At 36.4% G+C, this 20,502-nt stretch overlaps 2 protein-coding genes across 3 annotated transcripts in view; one reads left to right on the forward strand and one right to left on the reverse strand.

Annotated features, from left to right (window-relative positions):
- The window catches only part of LOC145786504 (synaptotagmin-7-like), a 30,823-nt gene extending 25,911 nt beyond the window's left edge, over positions 1-4,912 (forward strand). For both annotated transcript variants that reach the window (XM_082598168.1, XM_082598169.1), the window contains 4 exons: positions 388-554; positions 1,173-1,287; positions 1,865-2,064; positions 2,608-4,912. In XM_082598168.1, the coding sequence (XP_082454294.1) occupies positions 388-554; positions 1,173-1,287; positions 1,865-2,064; positions 2,608-2,748 (623 nt within the window). In that variant the 3' untranslated portion in view covers positions 2,749-4,912. The remainder of the gene's footprint in view (positions 1-387; positions 555-1,172; positions 1,288-1,864; positions 2,065-2,607) is intronic.
- A 3,332-nt stretch (positions 4,913-8,244) lies between these two features.
- Positions 8,245-17,543, reverse strand: LOC145786182 (43 kDa receptor-associated protein of the synapse-like). Its single transcript, XM_082597827.1, has 7 exons — positions 17,164-17,543; positions 15,292-15,577; positions 14,111-14,257; positions 12,389-12,610; positions 9,168-9,221; positions 8,883-9,082; positions 8,245-8,332 (listed from the first exon to the last, which is right to left on the reverse strand). Exons 1-7 carry the CDS (start codon positions 17,541-17,543, stop codon positions 8,245-8,247), a joined length of 1,377 nt encoding a protein of 458 aa, XP_082453953.1.
- Between the last annotated feature and the right edge of the window lie 2,959 nt (positions 17,544-20,502).

Here is a 20,502-nt window from a genome sequence, read left to right on the forward strand (position 1 = left end):
TGTCTGTCGACCAATTGACTGTCGACCAAATGTCTTTCGACCAATCGACCGGCCACCGTTTCACGTACATTGAAGAATGGAATATGCTTTGATTTCTTCCAAAACTCTTTTCTTCTACTGCTACAGTATTTCTTACAGCGCAATTTCACGGCTTTATGTTGGAAAAATGGGATGTTTTAGTTACAGTACATTCATCAATCCATATTTGCATCTGCAACTCTTGTGTTAGTGTTTCTGTCTATTCGATAGGCTGTAAAATTTTTAATTGCATTTGCTATGTTATTCTTTCCTTTAAGACATGTTAGATTCATAACCAATTATTTGCAAAAAGCGAACAATTTTAAAGAAGAAGGGACATTAAAAGTTAAATTCTGTTTTAAATTGCAGGTTTAGCTTATGAAAAAATTCAGCAAAGAGTTCTTTATCTCCAAGTGATGGACCACGACAGGTTCAGTAGGAATGACCCAATCGGGGAAATTTATATTCCGCTCCACACAATAAACCTCGGTGAAGAGATTATCACAGAACAGATGCTTCTCCCCTGTAAAGGATCAGTAAGATTAATTTTTTATTTCTTTTTTTATTTATAGACATATTTCAATGACTTATGAATTGCTTGTTTTGAAAAGACTTCGAAGTGTAAAAGTTACTTTATGGCAAAAATAGCTTTATCGATTTTGGGACACCAGTGGCCATCAGTCGTTCAAGAAGGTTTTCAAACCTCTAAAGGTTATTTTAACCAACACAAACAATTATGGAAGATATCTGCTAAAAAAAAAACAGAAATAGTGCATCTTTTTTGAACAACCATTTCAACAGTGCGTTTCACAATGCTTTTCTTTCGTTTTTTAAACCGATTAATGATGCGACAGTTCATAGCGCCACAGTTCTAGCTTGCCGTTTGACATTTACTAACATGCGCTATTTCCTCCATGAAAAGTTATTAAACAAATCGTTTTTATTTTTTTCTTCAACTTGCAAATTCAACTCCCATGTGCTCTCTTGTCGGATTTCATAAATATCAAGATTTTTTTGTTCGATCTTTTTGTTAAGTTATTCAAAGCATAGACTATAGCAAACAGATTTTTGTGTTACCCCAATTGCATACAATTTAAGTTGAAGATGCAAAGTGCATCTTGCATAAATGATCATATTTTGTTGGTAATGCTTAGAACAAACGCGGGGAGTTACTCCTGTCACTGTTCTATCAACCTATCGAAGGAATCATGGATGTTGAAATAGAGAAGGCCAGAAACTTGAAACCCATGGACATTGGTGGCACTTCAGGTGCGGTAGTTTGTGTTTTGAACTACATTTGAATGTGGAAAAAAATCAAGCAATGCAGTAAAAAGACAATTTATATTGCTACTGTATTATTCAACTCAAGCAATGCCGCAAAAACCTGGTAAACTTGTAGGCTGTGACTTGGTACAAAGAATAAAGTGCTACGGTCTATTTAAGCCAAACCGCTTCTGTTCGTAAAAGTTTGTTTTATTTTCATCCTTCATCGAATCTTCGACAAAATTCCCCAAGAATATTGCCGAAATCGATCAATTTTACTCAAAAGCGTATGTCATGCCCGGTTCAGGGTCAAATCCGTTTAGCAGTTCCTCTTTATGATTTGGATGTTGAAAGCTACAAAATTCACCCATGTTGCAAACTGAGGCATAATATTTTCAGTCAAACTCTTCTCCCGATTTATAATTGTGTTTTTATTGACAAAATTGCGTACAAAAGTAAACCGTGGATAGACAATGTTGGCACAATAGAATTGCCATTGTCATTTTAAGAACACTTAAGATAATTCTATGCTTGGTGCACTCTGTTCTATTACAATGGTTGAATAACTTTCTTTAAATGTCAGATCCTTACGTGAAAATTTGGCTGATGTACCGAAATAAACGAGTAGAAAAAAAGAAAACTGCGATCAAGAAAAACTCGCTAAATCCTGTGTTTGGAGAAGTTTTCACGTTCAGTGTCCCAATGGGGCAATTGCGTGACATTCAACTTGAAATAACAGTCATGGATTATGATAAAGTAGGACGGAACGACACAATTGGAAAGGTTAGTTTTTTCACACTTTTATCTAAGATACAGATTACAGAAGTTACGTAGTCAGATACAATAAGATACAGATTACAGAAGGAGCGTAGTCAGTGAGGGCAAAGGGGGCAATTTCCCCCCCCAACCAAAATATTTTTTAATAAACATTTTACCATCTTTTACAACATCATTTGACAAAGTTTTACTATTGATTTAGAGTGAAAGTAGCCTACTCTCAGAATGCGCAATTTTAAAGCATTTTATCAAAAAGTTTCTGGGCAAGGCGTCCCATACCCTACTCTGGGTCCTTTCGTTGCCAGGCCCACTGACATGTGCCATAATATTTATACCCCCCCCCCAGAATTTTTTTGCTGGCTACGCCCATATACGTAAGCTACGTTGCTTTGAAAAATATTAATGTTGAAATTATCTTGTCAGAAGAGGTACAAAAATACGAATTAAATTGTTTCTCTCAATCCTTTCAATTATTAATTAAAATTTTTAGTTCTAATGGTTTTATAAAACGACGGTTGATGCTTCTATAACAGTTGTTCTTTGTGGCAGATTTACTTGGGACACAAAAGCACTGGCTTGGAGAAACAGCATTGGAAAGACATGCTATCGAAACCTAAGGAAAAATTAGAACCCGGACGTAAACCTGAACCTCCTGGCCCAGTTTCCCAGTGGCATGTTTTGAGAGTTTGAAGTTGTAAAAATTAAATCCAGTTAATACTCGATGTTTAAAGGCACAGCTGCCGATTGAAGACTCTATTCAGCGGACATTGTTAGGTCATTTTTGTATTCTCTTTATGCTCTTATTACACGCATCGTTTGTGGATTCTTAACAGAGAATACTTCGATCTCAATTAATTTTGTTTTCCGTTTACGAATTATGTTCCTTACAGTATCTAAATCACATGTTCAAAGATGAAACTGTTCAAGGTTGTTAATAGTAACTTTGCAATTTGCGGGGCTGAACTGCAGTAAGTCAATAATAGTCGTTTATTTCTGGCAAAGCCAGTCTATTATGTATTTCTCCTGACATGTCCCATTCTTATACACAAGTTCAGTGTCTCCCACTTAAGATTATTGGACCTCAATAGACCCAAGGGACGGTTTAAATTCTTGAAATGACGTCTTTTCAATGATTTCATTGATCTCCACTTCAAAGAAATAATGTCACCTCTTTCATCTTTTAGTATGTATTTGTATGATTGTATCTGAAGCACAAGAGGTCATGATTTACTTTTTCGCTAAGTACTTGCAGTGTTGCTTCAGTAGGCCTATTGTGCTACCTAATCGTAGATGTTACAGTTTCAATTAAATTTTCCGGCTGGCCAAAATGAAGTTTGAAACTTATTCGGAAATCTTCAAAAGTCAATTTTCTGCCCAAGGGCGATAAAATTTTTAAACTCTTATTGCGAAAGTAACCTCACTTCACGAAATAGGATCTTAGAAAGCCTCATGTAAATTAAGCTTTGAACTGGATGGTTAGATATTCGCTATCTATTGTCAAGTGAAATTAAGTGTCGTTTTTTATACTGTAGGCTATTATAAGCGCCACGATGAAAAGCCTGCTGGCAAGTAGGCCTATCACTTAGCTGGCTTGAATGTGTATTTTGCACAATTTGTTTCATGTGAAAATACTGTACCAATATTAATAGTAAAGGGTGTTTTATATTTTTTCAAGTTGTCAGTTTATTAACAGCTTCAACTGTTATTGCTTTTACAATTGTGTGCTGTCGTTATTCAATTTAATATTGCCTACTTTGGTTATCAAAGTGGTAGTTTCCAATAAAATATTAGATTATTTTAGTTCATCTGTCTTTGGAACTGTGCAGGCTACAGCTGCATCGATCCATACACAGCTGCACGTACAGTCTGTGCTTTAAGTACAATGGTGATGAATAGCCTTCTCTCCCTCGGGAGTTGGTTGAGATATCTACTTTTCTATCCTAAATTATAAAATAATGATCAAGCCAAACTTGCAACAATATCAAAGAAAGACTGACTTTATACCTATCCACAAGTAACTTCGCATGTGTAAAATACAAATTAAATATCCAAATTGGCCTTCTCCTTCACCAAATGATTTGAAATCATTGGGAATAAGTTCAACTGCATCATGTGCAGTAAATAATGTCAAGTGCATATTCGGCGTATTCTTCACTCTTGTACTTTTTTCTTAATAGCAAATACCTTTTACCTTCAAATTTTTAGACACAAATCGTTTTTAGATTTGTGCTTCTGTTATAGTCTTGCATTAATTTTGAAGCTATTGTTTGAAATATTCATTATTTCGAAAAATGTAAGTGAAAAGTGCAAGTCATTGTTTTCACATAGCTGGACTTCTACTTTTTAAAGAAACGCAATATTTATAAATGCGAAATTTATGCCAAACATTTATGCTTGAACATTTGTTAACTTCAAGCTTGAAGTTGAATCACTAAATTCGGTATTACGTCATTTTAGTTGTATATTTTGACGACTGCACACGAGACATAGGTCAAGTTTTTCCGTACTTTCATCCATTTGCACGACTACAAGAGTAAAACAATTTTTTGCTAAATGATCATGAATCATAATGATCTCCACTCTTTGGGATGTACCGGTACGCAAACTTGTGAATTCCATCTATGAAAATACTGTTTATTTGCAGCCATGCAACCATATTTTGTAACCAGGCTTCCTACTGGTTGTTGAAGATGTAGATTATGTGCGCCGGGAATTAAGAAATCCAATTTTTCTGCACGTCATTGCGTGTCTTGTGTTGTATTGAGGTGTACAGTAAATAATCTACATTTCAAAGTACAGTAAGGGAACGTTCAAATCTTACGTAACGCTATTTTCCGAATTTTTGACCCCCCCCTCCCCCATGTAACGCTTTTTCACTACAAATTCAGCACAAAAAACTACCATTCCGTACTCGAAAGCGTTACGTAACGTTTTGCTTGAACCCCCTCCCCCCCGATGTGACGCTAACGTAACGCTTTGCATAAACCCCCCCTCCCCCTCGAAGGCGTTACGTAATATTTGAACGTTCCCTAATGTGAATTCCTAAGCAGCTGTCTGAAACCAGGGATATCTACAACTACAATCCCTAGTTGTACAATCTCTATCTGAAACTAGCAATTTGCTTCGAACGACGAAATCAACCACCAGCACGTTTGACTGCTGCATGATAATCTGCAGCCACATACGATTAGAAAAACGACTGAAACTATTAACAAGGTTGACACTTTGACGTAACAACTTTTGTAAGAGCTTGTAAAGCATGAATCAATCAGAACATGTTTAATTGGCTACCGTCCAATTGTGACCCTTCTATCACTCAGCCAGAGTTGCAGGGTAATTACAGAAGAAAAAAGAGTTATGACAGGGGTGGGAATCGAACCCACATTGTCGAAATGTATCCCCTAGCTCTAACCCTTTAGGTCATTGGTTCCCAACCTTTTTGTTGTCACGGACCCCTTTAGACAAATTATTAATTTTGCGGACCCCTACCTAAATTTTGCCTGAAACTCAATTAACATACTATTGACTATTGTAATAATTATGCTTCGCAACTACTGTACTGTGTCATATTGCATTGCGGCTATGACTCCTGCGGCAAATATCAGGTTAAACAGTTGCTCAAATAAGAAAATGAATGAATTGTTCAAGAAATGTCAGAAGTATTTGAATATTAAGGTGACCCAAAGTGGCATGCCGAAACTTTTGCAATGTAAGCAAATTTAATGAGAGAAATGAAAGTAAAAAGATTGTTTTTCGTTTTATTTTCTCCAAAATTCATCAAGGTAATCACGGACCCCCAAATGCTTTCTCACGGACCCCCAAGGGTCCGCGGACACCAGGTTGGGAACCACTGCTTTAGGTCTAGGACACGCTGGCTACGGCGGAGGGTTTACTTAATTTCCTTTCTATAAGAACTGCTTGATTTTTTTGTGTTCCATCTCTAATTTCCATTTACGTAAAGACGTCACAGACAACGCAGCTTCCGATTGGTTCGTGCTTTACAGGCGATTACAAAAGTTGTTATGATAAAGTGACTACCTATTAACAAACCTCTTTTTGAAGTGTTGCCGAATCTTTTTTTGCAAACTGCTCAGATCTTTGTTTTCCTCCTACTATGTCTTCGTTCCACAAAGATGCTTCACGAGATAGATTTTCATTCAAGCGTTGCATAACCTACTTAGTAAACGTTACCACTTTTGCAAGAGCTTCAATATACCTGCCAGACGTTAAAACAACACAACCCTGGCGAGTTTTTCAAACCAAGAAATGATTACAAGACCAGCTAAACAAAATTTCGCTAATGGAATTCACAACGTTATGCAGCGCTGAAACAAGTGCGTTAAAAGAAAGGGCGTATTTGGAAAAATGATATAGCATATTGCTTTTTTCTCGAGTTTGTGAAAATGAATTAAGCTGCGGAAAAACTTTGTCTTAGCTTAACCTGGTACATCACACTTTTGCACATGCATGTAACAGTATTTAACGCACACATTTTTATTTGCCACAATAGATAAGCTAGTACCACGTCATATTCTATTGATTCTTGATAGTGGAAACAGCCTATACACTATGTTGTCCTGTCTATTTTGTTTAAAGCGTATAATCTGAAAGGTCGACTAAATTTTGAATATATTTTTTCCAAAGTCAGTTACATCACGATATATATTATATGAATTACAGAGTGAGTTCAACTTAGTTTGGCACCCTTCTCCGCCCGAAAAATGCAGAGAATTTCCATCTTAGAACACTTCGAAATTGATTAGATCAGCAATGACAAATTACTGTGAATGTTGTAGTTTTTTTTGTTGAAAGCTGTTTTCTTTACCCAAAAATGTTACCCCCGTTGCTCTGTCTAAACGTGAGCTATCGTGATATGCTGAGCTACAAATGTGACAAGTCCAGTGTGCACCTTCATCTCATGATAATGGTAATATTTGCGTGGTGATAACACCATTCTTTTGTTTCGTACATCCCAGGGGTGAAAAATGCAGCTTCCTGAAAGGACTGTTTTCTGCTCCACAAACGGAGCAAAGTGTATTTCCCAATGCGTAGTTGCCAGAGGCATGCCACCATGCAACAATCAACACAGCACTGTAAATCTGATTATAGCAAAACATTTTTCCTGGAATATGTGTAATATTTGTAAGCTTAATGATGTGATTGTAAAGTAACCTATTCCCTGCTTATGTTTTCGAGCTTTGAAAGCCGAGCCTCCGTCACAGCAAAGATGAGGTGTTCCAATAAGGTTGCCGATTTCAGTGTTGTAACTTTGCAAAAACAGCAGCTGCTCATTCAGCTTACGAGGAAACAGCAAACAGGGTGTTGATTTATCAAAAAGAATTTCGTTTGGGCCGCATACAAGACAACAGAGTCTACGCTAAATTAGAGTTTTTCTTAACTCGTACTATAAAATACCAGATTACGAGTACCAAAACCGTGTTTAAACAATCTACGCCACTTTTTTCAGAGTTGAACACACTTTGTGATCATATCATAAAAAAACTTATCGCTTCGAAAAAGTTTTACTTGAAACTCTAGGGCTAGGCTATGTGTTCGACTGTTTTAAGATGAAACATTGAACCCAGGGATACCCTTAGCTTTGTGATGAAGGGAGTGCTTTTCCTAGCTATCAACACAAGGTTGAGCAGTGAGCATACTCACTAGTACAGCGAGCAATTGCGATTCGCTAACCATAACGGTGTAGTGTAGTGCTGGCAATGTCTATCGCTGGCAATTCTTGCTGCAATCGGCTGCCAAGAAACATACCCATGGCATTTTAACATCCATAAGAGGCTTACTGAATTGACCTTGCCCATAAATTAACTGCACGGTTTTAATGGGTGCACATACCTAGACCGTTATCGGCAACGGTATACTTAATGTTATGCACATAACCAGAAATATAAATAAAATTAAGAAATTTTGTACAGGAATACATTTTTATAAATAAGTTGATAAAAAATATTCCTCCGCACAGCTGTAGGCTGCAGTCAAGACACAAGTCAGTATCCCTGTCATGAAATCAATATCAAAATGTCTGTACTGTCAACAGAAAAATGAATTAGTTCAAGTTCAGTTCACCGTGAGTACATCGAGAAACGATATTTTATCGATCTGTGGCTTTCGCTTTGACGTAACAAGTTGTTGTCGTTGAAAGAAATTCCAGGCAAAAAAAGATAAAGCCTTTCATAACGTGACAGGCTTCATCAGTTGCTTCCTGCAAGTTGGGCAGGCCAGTGTACCAAGCAATTGCAGTCCTTGCTCCGACACGCATCTACATAATATGTAGATATTATATTATTATTAGATATTTTCCATATTATAGAAAATTATGTGATTGTAGAAAATAGGTTGTTGAGACCATTCTTATATCATGCACAGCTTAAATAGCATATCAGAACTGCAGTAAGATTTTGATCGAAAATTGTGGGATTTGATTTCCAGCCTGAAAAACTAACAGGGCAGCTGAGTAGAAAATTTGGGCCCTAAATGAAAAACTTCTAAAAAAAACGCACTATACCCAAAAAATAGTCTATTTTTTAAAGTTTCTGTTCCCCTTAGAAAGGGTGCTGACTAATAAAATCATCCAGAGTCAAAGCGTACCCCTTGCACCTTCCTGTCAACGGTACGGTACTTGGGGACCAGTCACTATCATAGCCTGATACAATTACGGTTACCGTAAATGGTTTGTTTTGATTCCCTGTCATGTTGTGATTCCTTGTCTTGTTCTCCACTTACCGCATGAAACTAAATATGAACCGGGTTATCATTCACTGAATTGGGGAGAGGCGTTTAGAAATTAAGCACTTAACACGCCTGCCTACCTCAAATGGAACAAATGTGAGCAAGGAAGTGCTTCTAGCTGTTCGTGTTTTTCACCGATTGGCTCTTCGCAGACTCCACAAAACAAATTCATGGTTTCAAGCAGTTGATGATAACGAAGTGTGCAGCTCTTGGCCAAGTCATGATTTCGGAGCCGTTCATACAATACTGCCATCTCTCCATAAATGCGCATGGACGCCATCTAGAGGATATTAAAAACATACTAGTATCGAAACTTGCAGTCAATTCAGGTTGTAGCCTACTAGCATAAAGGTTACAAAGAATACCTTATTTTCAATCGATTCTGCAATTCGTAGAGAGGATTCATACTCCACTAGCGCCTGTGAAATATTAGAACAGGCTAAGAAAAGGATGACAGTAAAAGTAAACCATAAAGGCCTTCTTGTACAGACACTCGCAAGTTAGCATACGGTAGGCAGTAGCGCCGGCAGAGGGGGGCAGGCGAGGCAGCTGCCCCTCCAATGTTTTGGGCTTCATCTTTTTATTTTTTTTATATTATTACATATTGTTATTATTTTTTTAATATTTGGATCCCAACCTGAAGTCAACTCAAGTTGCAAGGGAGGAGGGGGTAAAAACTTTCTCTTTTATTTTAAACTTGCTCTTCTTGCTGCTGTTATTATTACAATTTTGTGATTGTATTCACGTACTTCGCCTGCTGCCTGTCACGTAACAATTGTTACCGGCTGTTTAGCAGATTGGCTCTTGCTTGGTTCTTGAGTGGCGGCAGTGCATACAGCAGTGGGTCATTCAATGTTTCAAGGATATAATGTAGATTTAACTCAACGAAGTCTACTAAAGTAATACAGTAAGTAACCAGTGGTTTGATGACTATCTCTGACTGGAGTATTCAGAAGCTAAGGATGCCACATTTTGCTTTTCCTCTCGAGTTTTCATCAGCTTGGTATGTTGTAGTCCTGATTAGTTAAAGTTTATTCTATTAAACTGCAATTCTGCTCCACCGGTGTTAAATGATTTTTTTTTTTTCTTATTGTTTCTTTATCCTATCCACGAAGATTTCATGCGCAATATAATGACGATAAAGTTTAAAACACAAAATGAGCGAACAATTATATTATATACGTATCAAGATGCAAAAAATGCAGTATGACAAAATAATGCAACTAATGTCAACATGTTCCTACGTTTATTAGACGTTAAAATACGTTTCACTTGTAGTAAAAAAATTTTCTCATTCTTTTATATCTGAGGATATTGCGTTGCTTATTGCCTTTAAATTGGAAGACTTGCGTCCCCGCGAGCAAGATTGTGCATTTTTTACATCGATTCAACGCTCTACAACGTTGAATCGATGTAAAATCAGCAGATTTAGCTGGCTGGGGTTAGCGTTTTAATTGATTATTTTTACTTTCAGTGAAGCTTGTTTTTACGTCTAATAAACGTAGAAACATGTTGACTTTAACTGTATTGTTCCGTCATATTGCATTTTTGGCATCTTAATAAGAAATATAAAAATTGTTCTCTAATGTTGTGTTGTAAACTTATCATTTGATATTGTGCATTTTCCTGATGAAATCTTCGTGGATAGGAAGAAGAAATATTAAGAATAAAAAATCATTTAACACCGGCTGAGTATTTAGTGCAGTTGAACTACGCCCGGTGGCCGTCACAGTATATATTCCATTCAGGGCCGGATTTAGCTGATGGGGGGCCCGGGGCACTTTTAGATCGGGGGGCCCGGGGCACTTTTAGATCGGGGGGCCCCCGTGCAAAAAAATTTTTCGCGCCTACGGCGCGATAAACCATCTCTACGTCTACAGTAGCATCAGTCCAGTACTGCACAGCATTTTACAAAAGCTTTAAAGGCCAAAAGGAAAAAAATCACATTTTTTTCCACATAGGGGGGCCCTTCAAAAGTCGGGGGGCCCGGGGCAACTGCCCCCTCTGCCCCCCCCTAAATCCGGGCCTGATTCCATTAACTTTTATTAGCCTCAATTCTCACAATGTCATAGGCTACGCAATACGCATGTAACCGCCTCTGCGTTTGATATATCTACTATGTTTTGACATCTGTATTTTCCAAGCATGGAAAAACGTTTTCACAGCGTTTCAGTACAGTATTTGATAATTTCTCTGTCAACTAACAGACTAGTCAAAATCATGAGGCATATTTAGCTAACAGACTGTTGGATAATCAGAAAGTGCATTTGTAAAAAATGGTTTTTCAATCTGGAAAAAAGCTACGCAGAATTTCGCTAGCCATGGCAGTTGCAAGTCCCATACGGAATCAAACTGTGATTTATTTTGAATTTTATTTTTTTCAACAGATCAGACATGTCAAAAATGTGGGGCTTTTGGTAGGCTATATTGCAGTAGACAACAGCAGTAAAAAACAAGAGAAATCAAATAATATATCACTGTCTTGCATGTCTTGCACCAGTGGCGTGGCCAAGGGAGGGGGTTTGGGGATTTCAACCTTTCAAATTGAATTTACGGATGTTAATACATTGTTTGCAAGAAAAGCTTTAGCCTATGATGTAATTTCACTTCAAACTGTGCAAGGATGCAAGCCATCTGTAACTGCTGAGATGGCTTGTTCGATCTAGATTAACGTCTAAACAGCTATTCGTCATACAAAACTTGAATATATCAGAAATAAAGTAACTTCATTGTCTGTCTCAAAGCTTTTTGTTTGACACTCATCAAGATGTATGACGTCTATGAGTATGACGTTACATTTTCTAAACTTTGGGTTGACTTTAAAAGCATAAAAGTTAGTGACTTACCGGAATAAGATCGCTTTTTGGATCAACCAAGGAGAAAATTGATAAATAATAAAACTGTAATAATCTCGCAAAAAAGCAATCAAACTATGTCTCTAAAACAAAGTTTGTCTAATTTTAAACAAAACTGCATTAAAAAAGCGAGTTTTGCCAATACCAAACATTCAAATATCTCAACCTGGAATTAGCAACAAGAAAACATAGAGACTTAGCTTTATTTCCGAAAAATGCCGAAGAAAACATGATCTTATCCTTTTGCTATGCCACTGGACAGCACCATTTTATAGGAATATTCATACCCACAATTTTGTTGAAAATGCTCTTAGAATGCACCAAACTGAAAGTAATTTTTCAAAATTCTCTGGGGAAGGCTCCCCAGACCCCCCGCCGCTAAGTGTCACCTTCGGCAAACACGCCATCGGCCTTCGCCCGTCGGCCGTCAACACCCCCCTTTCAAAATTCCTGACTACGCTATTGTCTTGCACTGTCAATATTTTGCCCACCCCCCATTGTTGAAGGTCTGGCAGCGCCACTGACGGTAGGTTATTATAAGTAACAAAATGACGTTTTCCTTTCCACGATAGATCAATAACCATAAGTTAATAGAAATCAATTAATTTAATTTACCAAGAAAGAACAAAAGGTATTATGGTGGCAAAACGACAAAAAAGGTGTATTCGCGTTTGCAATTAGACAAACGACTTTAAATTATTTTGCGTTATTTCAAACAAGCTATTTCAAACCTTGGAAAAATCGGTCATTTTTAGATAAGCTTTGGCCTTTCCGAGGGCGACCATAGACTGGCCGTATCTGTCTCCAACTTCAACCATTAAGCTTCCAGCTGCATCGTAGCGAGGCACAGCACGGTCAATGTCTTTACGAACTCGATGTACGTCAGCAAAACACAACATGCAGTAAGCCTGAGATCGTCTATCTTGGTTCTCCATAGCCGCTCGCATGGCGTCCTTGAAACATTAAAAGACTGAATGATGGTTAATTCGCATGCTAATCTGAAGCGGTTGACAAAATTTCGGGGTAAGGCCTGCTTATAAGTTTCGTTTAAAGAAGAAAGAGCCGATATCTTCAAGATACGTTTGTGATTATAAACATATGCACTAGGACAGACTACAACAATAAAAAAAAATAAAAAAAAATTTTAATAGATCAATCTTTCAGCAGCGAATAGATTACCACTTATCTTTATCATGCAACCGTCCTTCAACTTCTAGCAAGCGCAATAAATCAATGTTTTTGACAGCACAAGATAAGCTATTAAACCTCAGTCATAAATCATGCATTGGTACAACTCAACAATAAAACTTTTTGAGATACTGCTAAGAAGGTATTGCCAATTTTAAGTTTGAAAAAACATTTTCTACCGATATCAGACTTCAACGTGACTATACATAAATAACCAGACTACTGGTAATCGTAAGCTGTATTTGTAATACCTTACAAGTAGGCTAGCCTACATCTTTTTTGTGCTGTAATAGTAATCGATTTCATACACAAAATCAGGTCTGTAATCGGAATCGAATACTTAACGAAAATGAACGTGTGATTGTAATTAAATATATTAGCAAACTGGCTGCGAACTGATTATTATCAGATTAAATTAAAAGGAAACTACTGCACTATCATTTACCTATAAAAGCCAAATTACTGCAGCTTGCATCACAAATTCATATTTTTTTCACCCTTTTTGGATGGAAATATCTCAATACGTTTTAAATCTCAAACATGTCAACCTTTGTGGCATCGTTGAATCAAAGCAAGAGGGCTTAAATCAATCGACATTACCTTTCAAAGGAATGATTTTAAGGCTATTACTAGTTTGCTGAATGCAAGAAACATATTAAAATAATTAAATAGTGCAGTTAATGACATATAAAATGAAAAAATTTCTCTTCTATTTCTTCCATACAACCAAAAAGCACCAGGTTCACAAATTATCAGTCAGACATACAATCTGCCTTGGCAATAGGTTTATGTAAACAAGTTCTGTTTTTGAACACAAAATGGCTTTTAGCATTTTTTTTTTGTTTTGTTTGCTTGTGTTTTCTCAAGTTGGTTATGCCATTCTGATGAAACCCAACTACGCCGAAACAGAAAAGTCAATACTGCACAAGTATATTTCTTCTCTGTCCGGTTAGTTCAAGTTTACCCGAAACACAGTTTTTGCCAAAGCAGGCGATAATAGATTAATATGCCGTTGAAATTGTGTTCTTCGCTGAGGCTATATTTCATATCAGTGGAAAAGTCACCACTCCGAGATTTTTCTGCAGGTTTAAGATAAATTCACAATGTCGCAAACCTACATAGCTTTATGCTGATTTATATCTTTCACCATTACCATCGTCTATTGGCTTTTTCTTGATGTTTGTTATCAGTACAATAACATAGTACCTCATCCACATTGATGCGTCGATCACAGGACGCAAAAACAAAAATACTCAAGCACCAACCTCAGCGTTATTCATAGCTTCTTCAACTTTTCCAACTTTTCTATATGCTTCACCAAGACACAACTGGATGGATGTATAATATTTTCGGTTCCAGTCCTTTCCATATTCTTGGAGGAGGTCGGAAGCTTTCAGAGGAAAAAACGCTGCCTGGAAAAAAATACAATTCTGGTAGTTTTACTTTATAAGTATAAATTACCATACAATTGTAGCGAGTGGTAGAAATTTTTTTGTTTCGTACATTTCAATCGCTTACAATGAGATAGGCTACACCCAATAGGTCCATGGAGAGGAAACGCTGGCACAAATGCTGCTATATGGTTTGCTGCATTTTTAAACGCATGTAAAGCTACTGGCCATAGTCTAGTTTCAAGCAGTAAAACATCATTAAGGTGTACAAAAATGCTCGTTGTAGTAGCCCTACCTACTCCATTGCTTAACTTAACCAACGCAATTGAATAAAATAGTTTAAACCAAGTTGAAACATTTTCTCACTGTTTGCTTGGAGGTTTGATTACAATCGGTAACTCAGATTAGAAGGTAAATAAACAACAGTATTAGAGATGAGAGATATAATAAAAACAAATCAAAAATGAAAAAAACCACGCCATAAAACAACTTAGGAAATTAGGGAATTGCCTGTATCCACTCACAAAGTTTGTATTTCTTATTCACAAATCACAATAAACACAAAATAACGCCTCATGTGCAGTCGTCTTTTTGATTGCAGTTAAAAATGCCAAAGAAAAACTGTCGCAAAAAAGCTGACAAAAACAATAAAAAAATGTTATGGATAATATTTTCTGCATCTACAAGTGATGTTTTAAAAACTGCAAATTAGACAAAAATGTGACTTTTGTTTTATTCAAAATTTTAAAACTCTTCTCTTCAGCATCGTTTCTAAGCTACTTTTTCAAAGGTATCCTACTTTGTTAAGTTTGCGGCATAGCATGCAAAACATTTTGATTTTATGGAGTGTACAATATCAGTCTACCGCACAACATCAGTATATAACTGCAAAGATTTTCAAATGCCACATACATTTCTTTTGAGAATGGTTGTTAAAATATTTACAACTTGGTAGGGAGGTGATGCTCTTGCAGTGTCACTACGGCACACTAGGGCGTCTCATGGCCCCATTTTAGGTATCTCTCCATTATGTAAATAAATAACAAACCAGTCACCTTTTCATAATCCTTAACTTGTACATAAAGCGAACTCATCGCGCAACACGTCAGGCATTCAAGTGACTTGTCTGCTTGGCCATGAGCGAGACTTAATGTGCTCTCAAAATCTTCCAAGGCTTCCTTGTATTTGCTTAGGCCAAGATTGGCCTTTCCTTTGCAAAGATAAGCATAGCCACTCAACTTTGTAGCGAGGTGGTTGTTTCCTCTGGATTTCGAAATATGGCCGAGGCATTTTTTCACATATTCAATACTTTTCTTGTAGTGTGACAGTAGATAGTTTACTCTAAAACAAGAAATTCTGTTTTAAAAATGCAAGCCAACGTAGGCCTAATATTTTGGGGTAGCCTACTTCAGCACTTTTTAAATCACTGATAATTTGGTTAAGTGAAAAGACGGCTAGAAATAAACTACGATAAATTTGTTTTACTTTGCTACGTGCCATTGAAATTGCATAGGCCTAGGTATTTTTAAAACTTTTTGTGACATAATGTTCTACACAAACAAAATGAAAATCCATTGCGTCTTTCTCTTCCTTGATGTAGCCTAGTCAACCTACTGACAAGCTTCATCTGTAACAGAATTTAAATCTTCAAAATAAGAGTATGCGTCATCTGGCTAACCCTTTACAAATAAAGTACCAAAGTAAGATATGAATATGATAAACGCAGAGGTGTAACTGACAGGCAGTCAGTAGCAGATCTAAAAAACAAATTTTCTGAGCATCGGAGTTTCAAACCAGCAAAATTTTTAAGATAAAATTGAAAATGAGAAACTTGAGTTCTGAAAAAGCAACCGGGTTGGCGGAGCCCGGGGGATGTGAGCACTTGCCCTCCAGACGAGTTTGACAAACTTTACCTAAATTTGATCGCTATTTGTGTAGTTTGTCGCCCCGTAATGGTTTATTGTCCAAAACGCACACTTTGTATTTTCCTAAATTTATCAAATTAAAACTAGATGTGTAAAAAGTTTGAGTTAACCTACAAAATTTTGTTAAAGATTGAAGTTACGTTTTAATCATTTTATTTATGACCACAGAAGAATTAAAAGAATTAACTTTTTTGTAAAGTTTTTGTGGTCTTGTATAGTGTTGTGGCTGTAGTATTTCAGTTCAATTTCAAATATCGTCTGAGGGGTATGGTACTCACCTCTAAGCTTTGAGATGGATAAGCTACTTCCAGGTAGCCATGGATGGGTTAATGTAATCGCTTTCTAGTTGGGTTAGCAATGTGTTTACTTTGAAGTATAGCACTATTCTCTCCGTTTTTTTTATGAGTAGCCTAAATAAGTTCTATCCCTTGAAACTACTACTGAAAACACGGTTGCTCAATGGTGCCAGTTAAGCCAAAAATAAAAATTAAGCGAGAGACAAAATTGTGCAATACTTTTAAAAAAATGCAGACTTTTTTTCTGTTTAGGAGGCCATGTGACAAGTAGAACACGCTACTGCAGGCGATAGTCTAAAAAAGGGAACCAACAAAATCCCTGGTAAGATAAACGTGGTGACTTCAATTTCCTTTTCTTTTATTTTGAGACAGCGCGGCACTTACATTAAAACTGGCCAACAACTCTTCTCAGATAAAGTTATTCCAACAGCAGAGCTGTAAGTCAGACCTGAGGTTTGGATTATGCTTAGGCCTAAATATATTACCTCCTGGCACAAATCTTCAAGTTATGGAATTAATAGAAATTTAAACACTAAAAACGTAGTTTATGGCTACTGCATAAGCTCATGTAGCCTACACATTAATTATTTACATAAACTATTACTTCAAAACATGTCTAGATCTAGCACAGAAGAACAAAAACAAAACAAGAAAAACTAACCATTTAAAATGATAATAATTTTTCTAGAACATCAATACCATTTACCTGGCTAAAGTCAAATAGGAGTCGGCTACAATGACGGATCCAGTTATAGACGAACTTTTCCGAATTCCGTTGCTTTCATTGTTTAACACGTGAGCTAGTTCTATTTGCCGAATGGCGTATACCATCATCAGTCTACTTTTACCCCATTGCTCGAGGAGTCGAATTGCAAATGACGACAGGCCCCAGCGCTCCAGAGAGCATTTAGTTCTCTTGCTTGTATACTTTTCCCATTCTGATAACACTGTCGGGTCGTCATGCTTTTCTGACAACTCTCGTAGTAAACGTTCTAACTTTGTAGCGGTTTCATCGGTTAAGGACGATGGTGAACCGTTTTCTAAACCGCTTAATGATATATTTACTTCACTTTGATTTTGTCCCATGATATCTGCACTTAATGCTTTTGGACTGGTCTTTAGCAGTCTAATGGTTTTCCTAGCTAGACTTCTCCAAAGAAATTCTTTATGAAATTACCAATCTAAAAAAAATGTTTTAAAAAAAAATACCTTAAAAGGTAGAACTTTTAAAATTTCAATCATAAAAGTTACTTAAGTAATAAAATAATTTCCACTGAACCTACCTTACAACCTGCGTTATAGTGTTAGTTATTTCCAATTATAAATTAATATACAAACAAACAATATGTTATGTAATGCTGCAATATCTTTTATATGCTAATTAGATGCCTGGGTAAAGCCTCATGCTACATTCGATATTTCAGACCAGAGAAAAAGACACTTGTCAAGTTGTTTTGTGTCCGATTGGCGAAATATGATATTGCGACAGCAAAAAAATTACAAAAACGAATCCTGTGTTTACTACAAAAAGAAACATAATTAGCCGTTCATGCGTTTAGCTATTCTGATAAGTTGACATTGCATGTTTCTTCAAAGAAAATAAAGTTATTTTAATATCGAAATTACAATTTTGGTAGAGAGGTAACTTTTCTTTAACCATAGAAAAAACCGTTTCATTCTTATGCGTTTCTTTTTCAATTTTTGTGTGTGTAGATCAGATCTGTAATTTCAATTTATGGAAAACATCAGACAGTTGGTTACTTGAAAAGGGCTAACATGAGTATGGCCGAAAACGTTTCTAATTTTTAGTTTATTTTTATGGTATTATGTTAAATATCGAAATTAATAAACTACACCCAAGCAACATTTCAGTGTTCAGTAAGTATGCAGCGGCATCGTTGCATGTGCAGTTGTAGTGTTCAGACCCAGACAGCAAATTAGTCGTTTTTGCATTGATTTAACGTCTGCAGACGTTGAAAAAACGTATTCAATGTAAAAAAGAAACGACTGATTGGCTGCCTGAGGAGAGGCTGCATAAGTTTGTAAACTTTTAAACTCTATCAATGCTGATTGCTGACTAAAGCATCAAGACAGCTGCTGTCATCACCAATAGATTGTTCAACCTTTTCCGTTGTTTTAACGTCGTAAAATCATGTTCATATACCATCAGCAGCCGGCACAGAAGATACGACTAGAAATATTTTTCAACTATATTGCAATTAAGATTACTATATACAGCGTTAGTAGCAATTGTAATCAGCTAATATAAAGGCAATATTCTACTCAACTAATCGCCCCTACTCTTAACATTTTGCTCCAAAAGCAAACATAACAAAACACAAAAACAAACTTGCTTTCGGCACTGGTGAATTGTGCAACAACTTCTTCATTTATACGTAATAAAACATAGCATCGCAATCTCGAGTTTGGGCCTGACAAAAAATTAATCGAGTTTGAAATCATCACCAGAGATTTTGGAGAAAAAAACTCAGAGTTACTGCAACAGAAGCACCTGCAGTATGCTAGTGCCGAGAATGAAAACTAAAAAGGGAATTTAATGTTAAGAAAATTACTATAAGCTTCTAAGACGAATACAAAATAATTTGAACTTTTTTAAAATAAAGTTGAAATCAATGCTAAACTTCTTACTTTGAACTTGAGAGTCTAAGATGAGAATTTCGAGTAAGAACTGCAGAAAAAATTAAAAAGAAGAAATTTGTGGAAAAAACTCAATCTTGTTTGCAGCCCTAAATTAAAATATAAAGCAGGCTACTTTTTAAAAATAACCAAAAACCTTTCCAAAACAGTTTGCTTTTTAGAATTAGTTTCTGTCGTTTAATTTAAATCTCAAGGCCCTGGAAAAAAACTAAAAGCTGCATAGCTTCGACAATGGATTTAGCACACGTTCATAAAACTGCATAAGGTGGGACCTCACAAGCTCAACTGATTTTTATCTCATTTTTATAAGAGTCGTTTTACAGTTTGAAAAAATGACTGCAAGTTTCCTAATCGCCCACATCCAGTCAACTGGTGTTGGAACAGCATCTGTGTTTGACAAAGATCTCTTTGAAAGTATGAACGTAGAGCGACTGCTCTAACCTTAATGACAATTACCGTATAGTCTCTCCAGTTATTTGACTGTTGTGATTTTGCGTCTACTTCAGCTAAAGTTCTTACGAACATAACTTTTTTTTAATTTTGTTGCTGTTGTGTTCTAACTTCTATTGCTCTTCATGCAACATAACTGTTTTTTGAAAGAACACTATCGATATTGTTTTGAAAGTCTTTGAAGATTCCAAATCTACACTCATGCCAACCAGCACAATACAGTACGAGCAACAGCAAAGACGTTAAACGGTCATGCACTCAGAGTTGGTTTGAGAGTAGCAAGTGTTGACAACATGCTTTGATTTGTCTTGTCACTCACGTCAACAGCAGGGCATAACAATTAATCTGCTTGAAAGAAGAAGCCTGGATTCTCACTATTAGGCATTTCATTAATTGGCGGCTATCGAGTGGAAACAGGCATTGCGTAGATTCCAATTCCCAAGTGATTAATTATGGAAACTTGTTGGTTAAAATAATTGCATCACTGTCTGGAAAGATCCACCGGCTTTACATAGATTCAACGTTAATGTTACTAACCAGCTAACAAAATTCGCCCTTTTTACATTGATCTAACCTCCGCATATGGAGAATTTTACTGGTGGGAGCTAGTTTCGATTTGAATACAGTAAAATAAGGTCCGGTTGTGCTCTTTTTACATTTAAAAAAGACTACGAAGTATGTGTTATCGTAACAAAAATTTGTTGGATTTTTTGAAGAAAGCAACGATATTATGCGCAGATATTTCTGTGCATGTCTCTTTGAAGTGTGTAACAAAATTCCAACAGGACATACTTATCTTTCGAAGATAATGGCCAGACTATTGCAGGCACATTGCAAAGCAAGATATGCTTTCTTTTCATTAATTCAATTTACATTGCATATAATTGCACTATGTATAAATGTTGATCATCCGCTTTGTATTATGCCAATCTAAATT

This window comes from Aplidium turbinatum, chromosome 17 (genome assembly GCF_918807975.1).
Source record: "Aplidium turbinatum chromosome 17, kaAplTurb1.1, whole genome shotgun sequence".
NCBI lineage: Eukaryota > Metazoa > Chordata > Ascidiacea > Aplousobranchia > Polyclinidae > Aplidium > Aplidium turbinatum.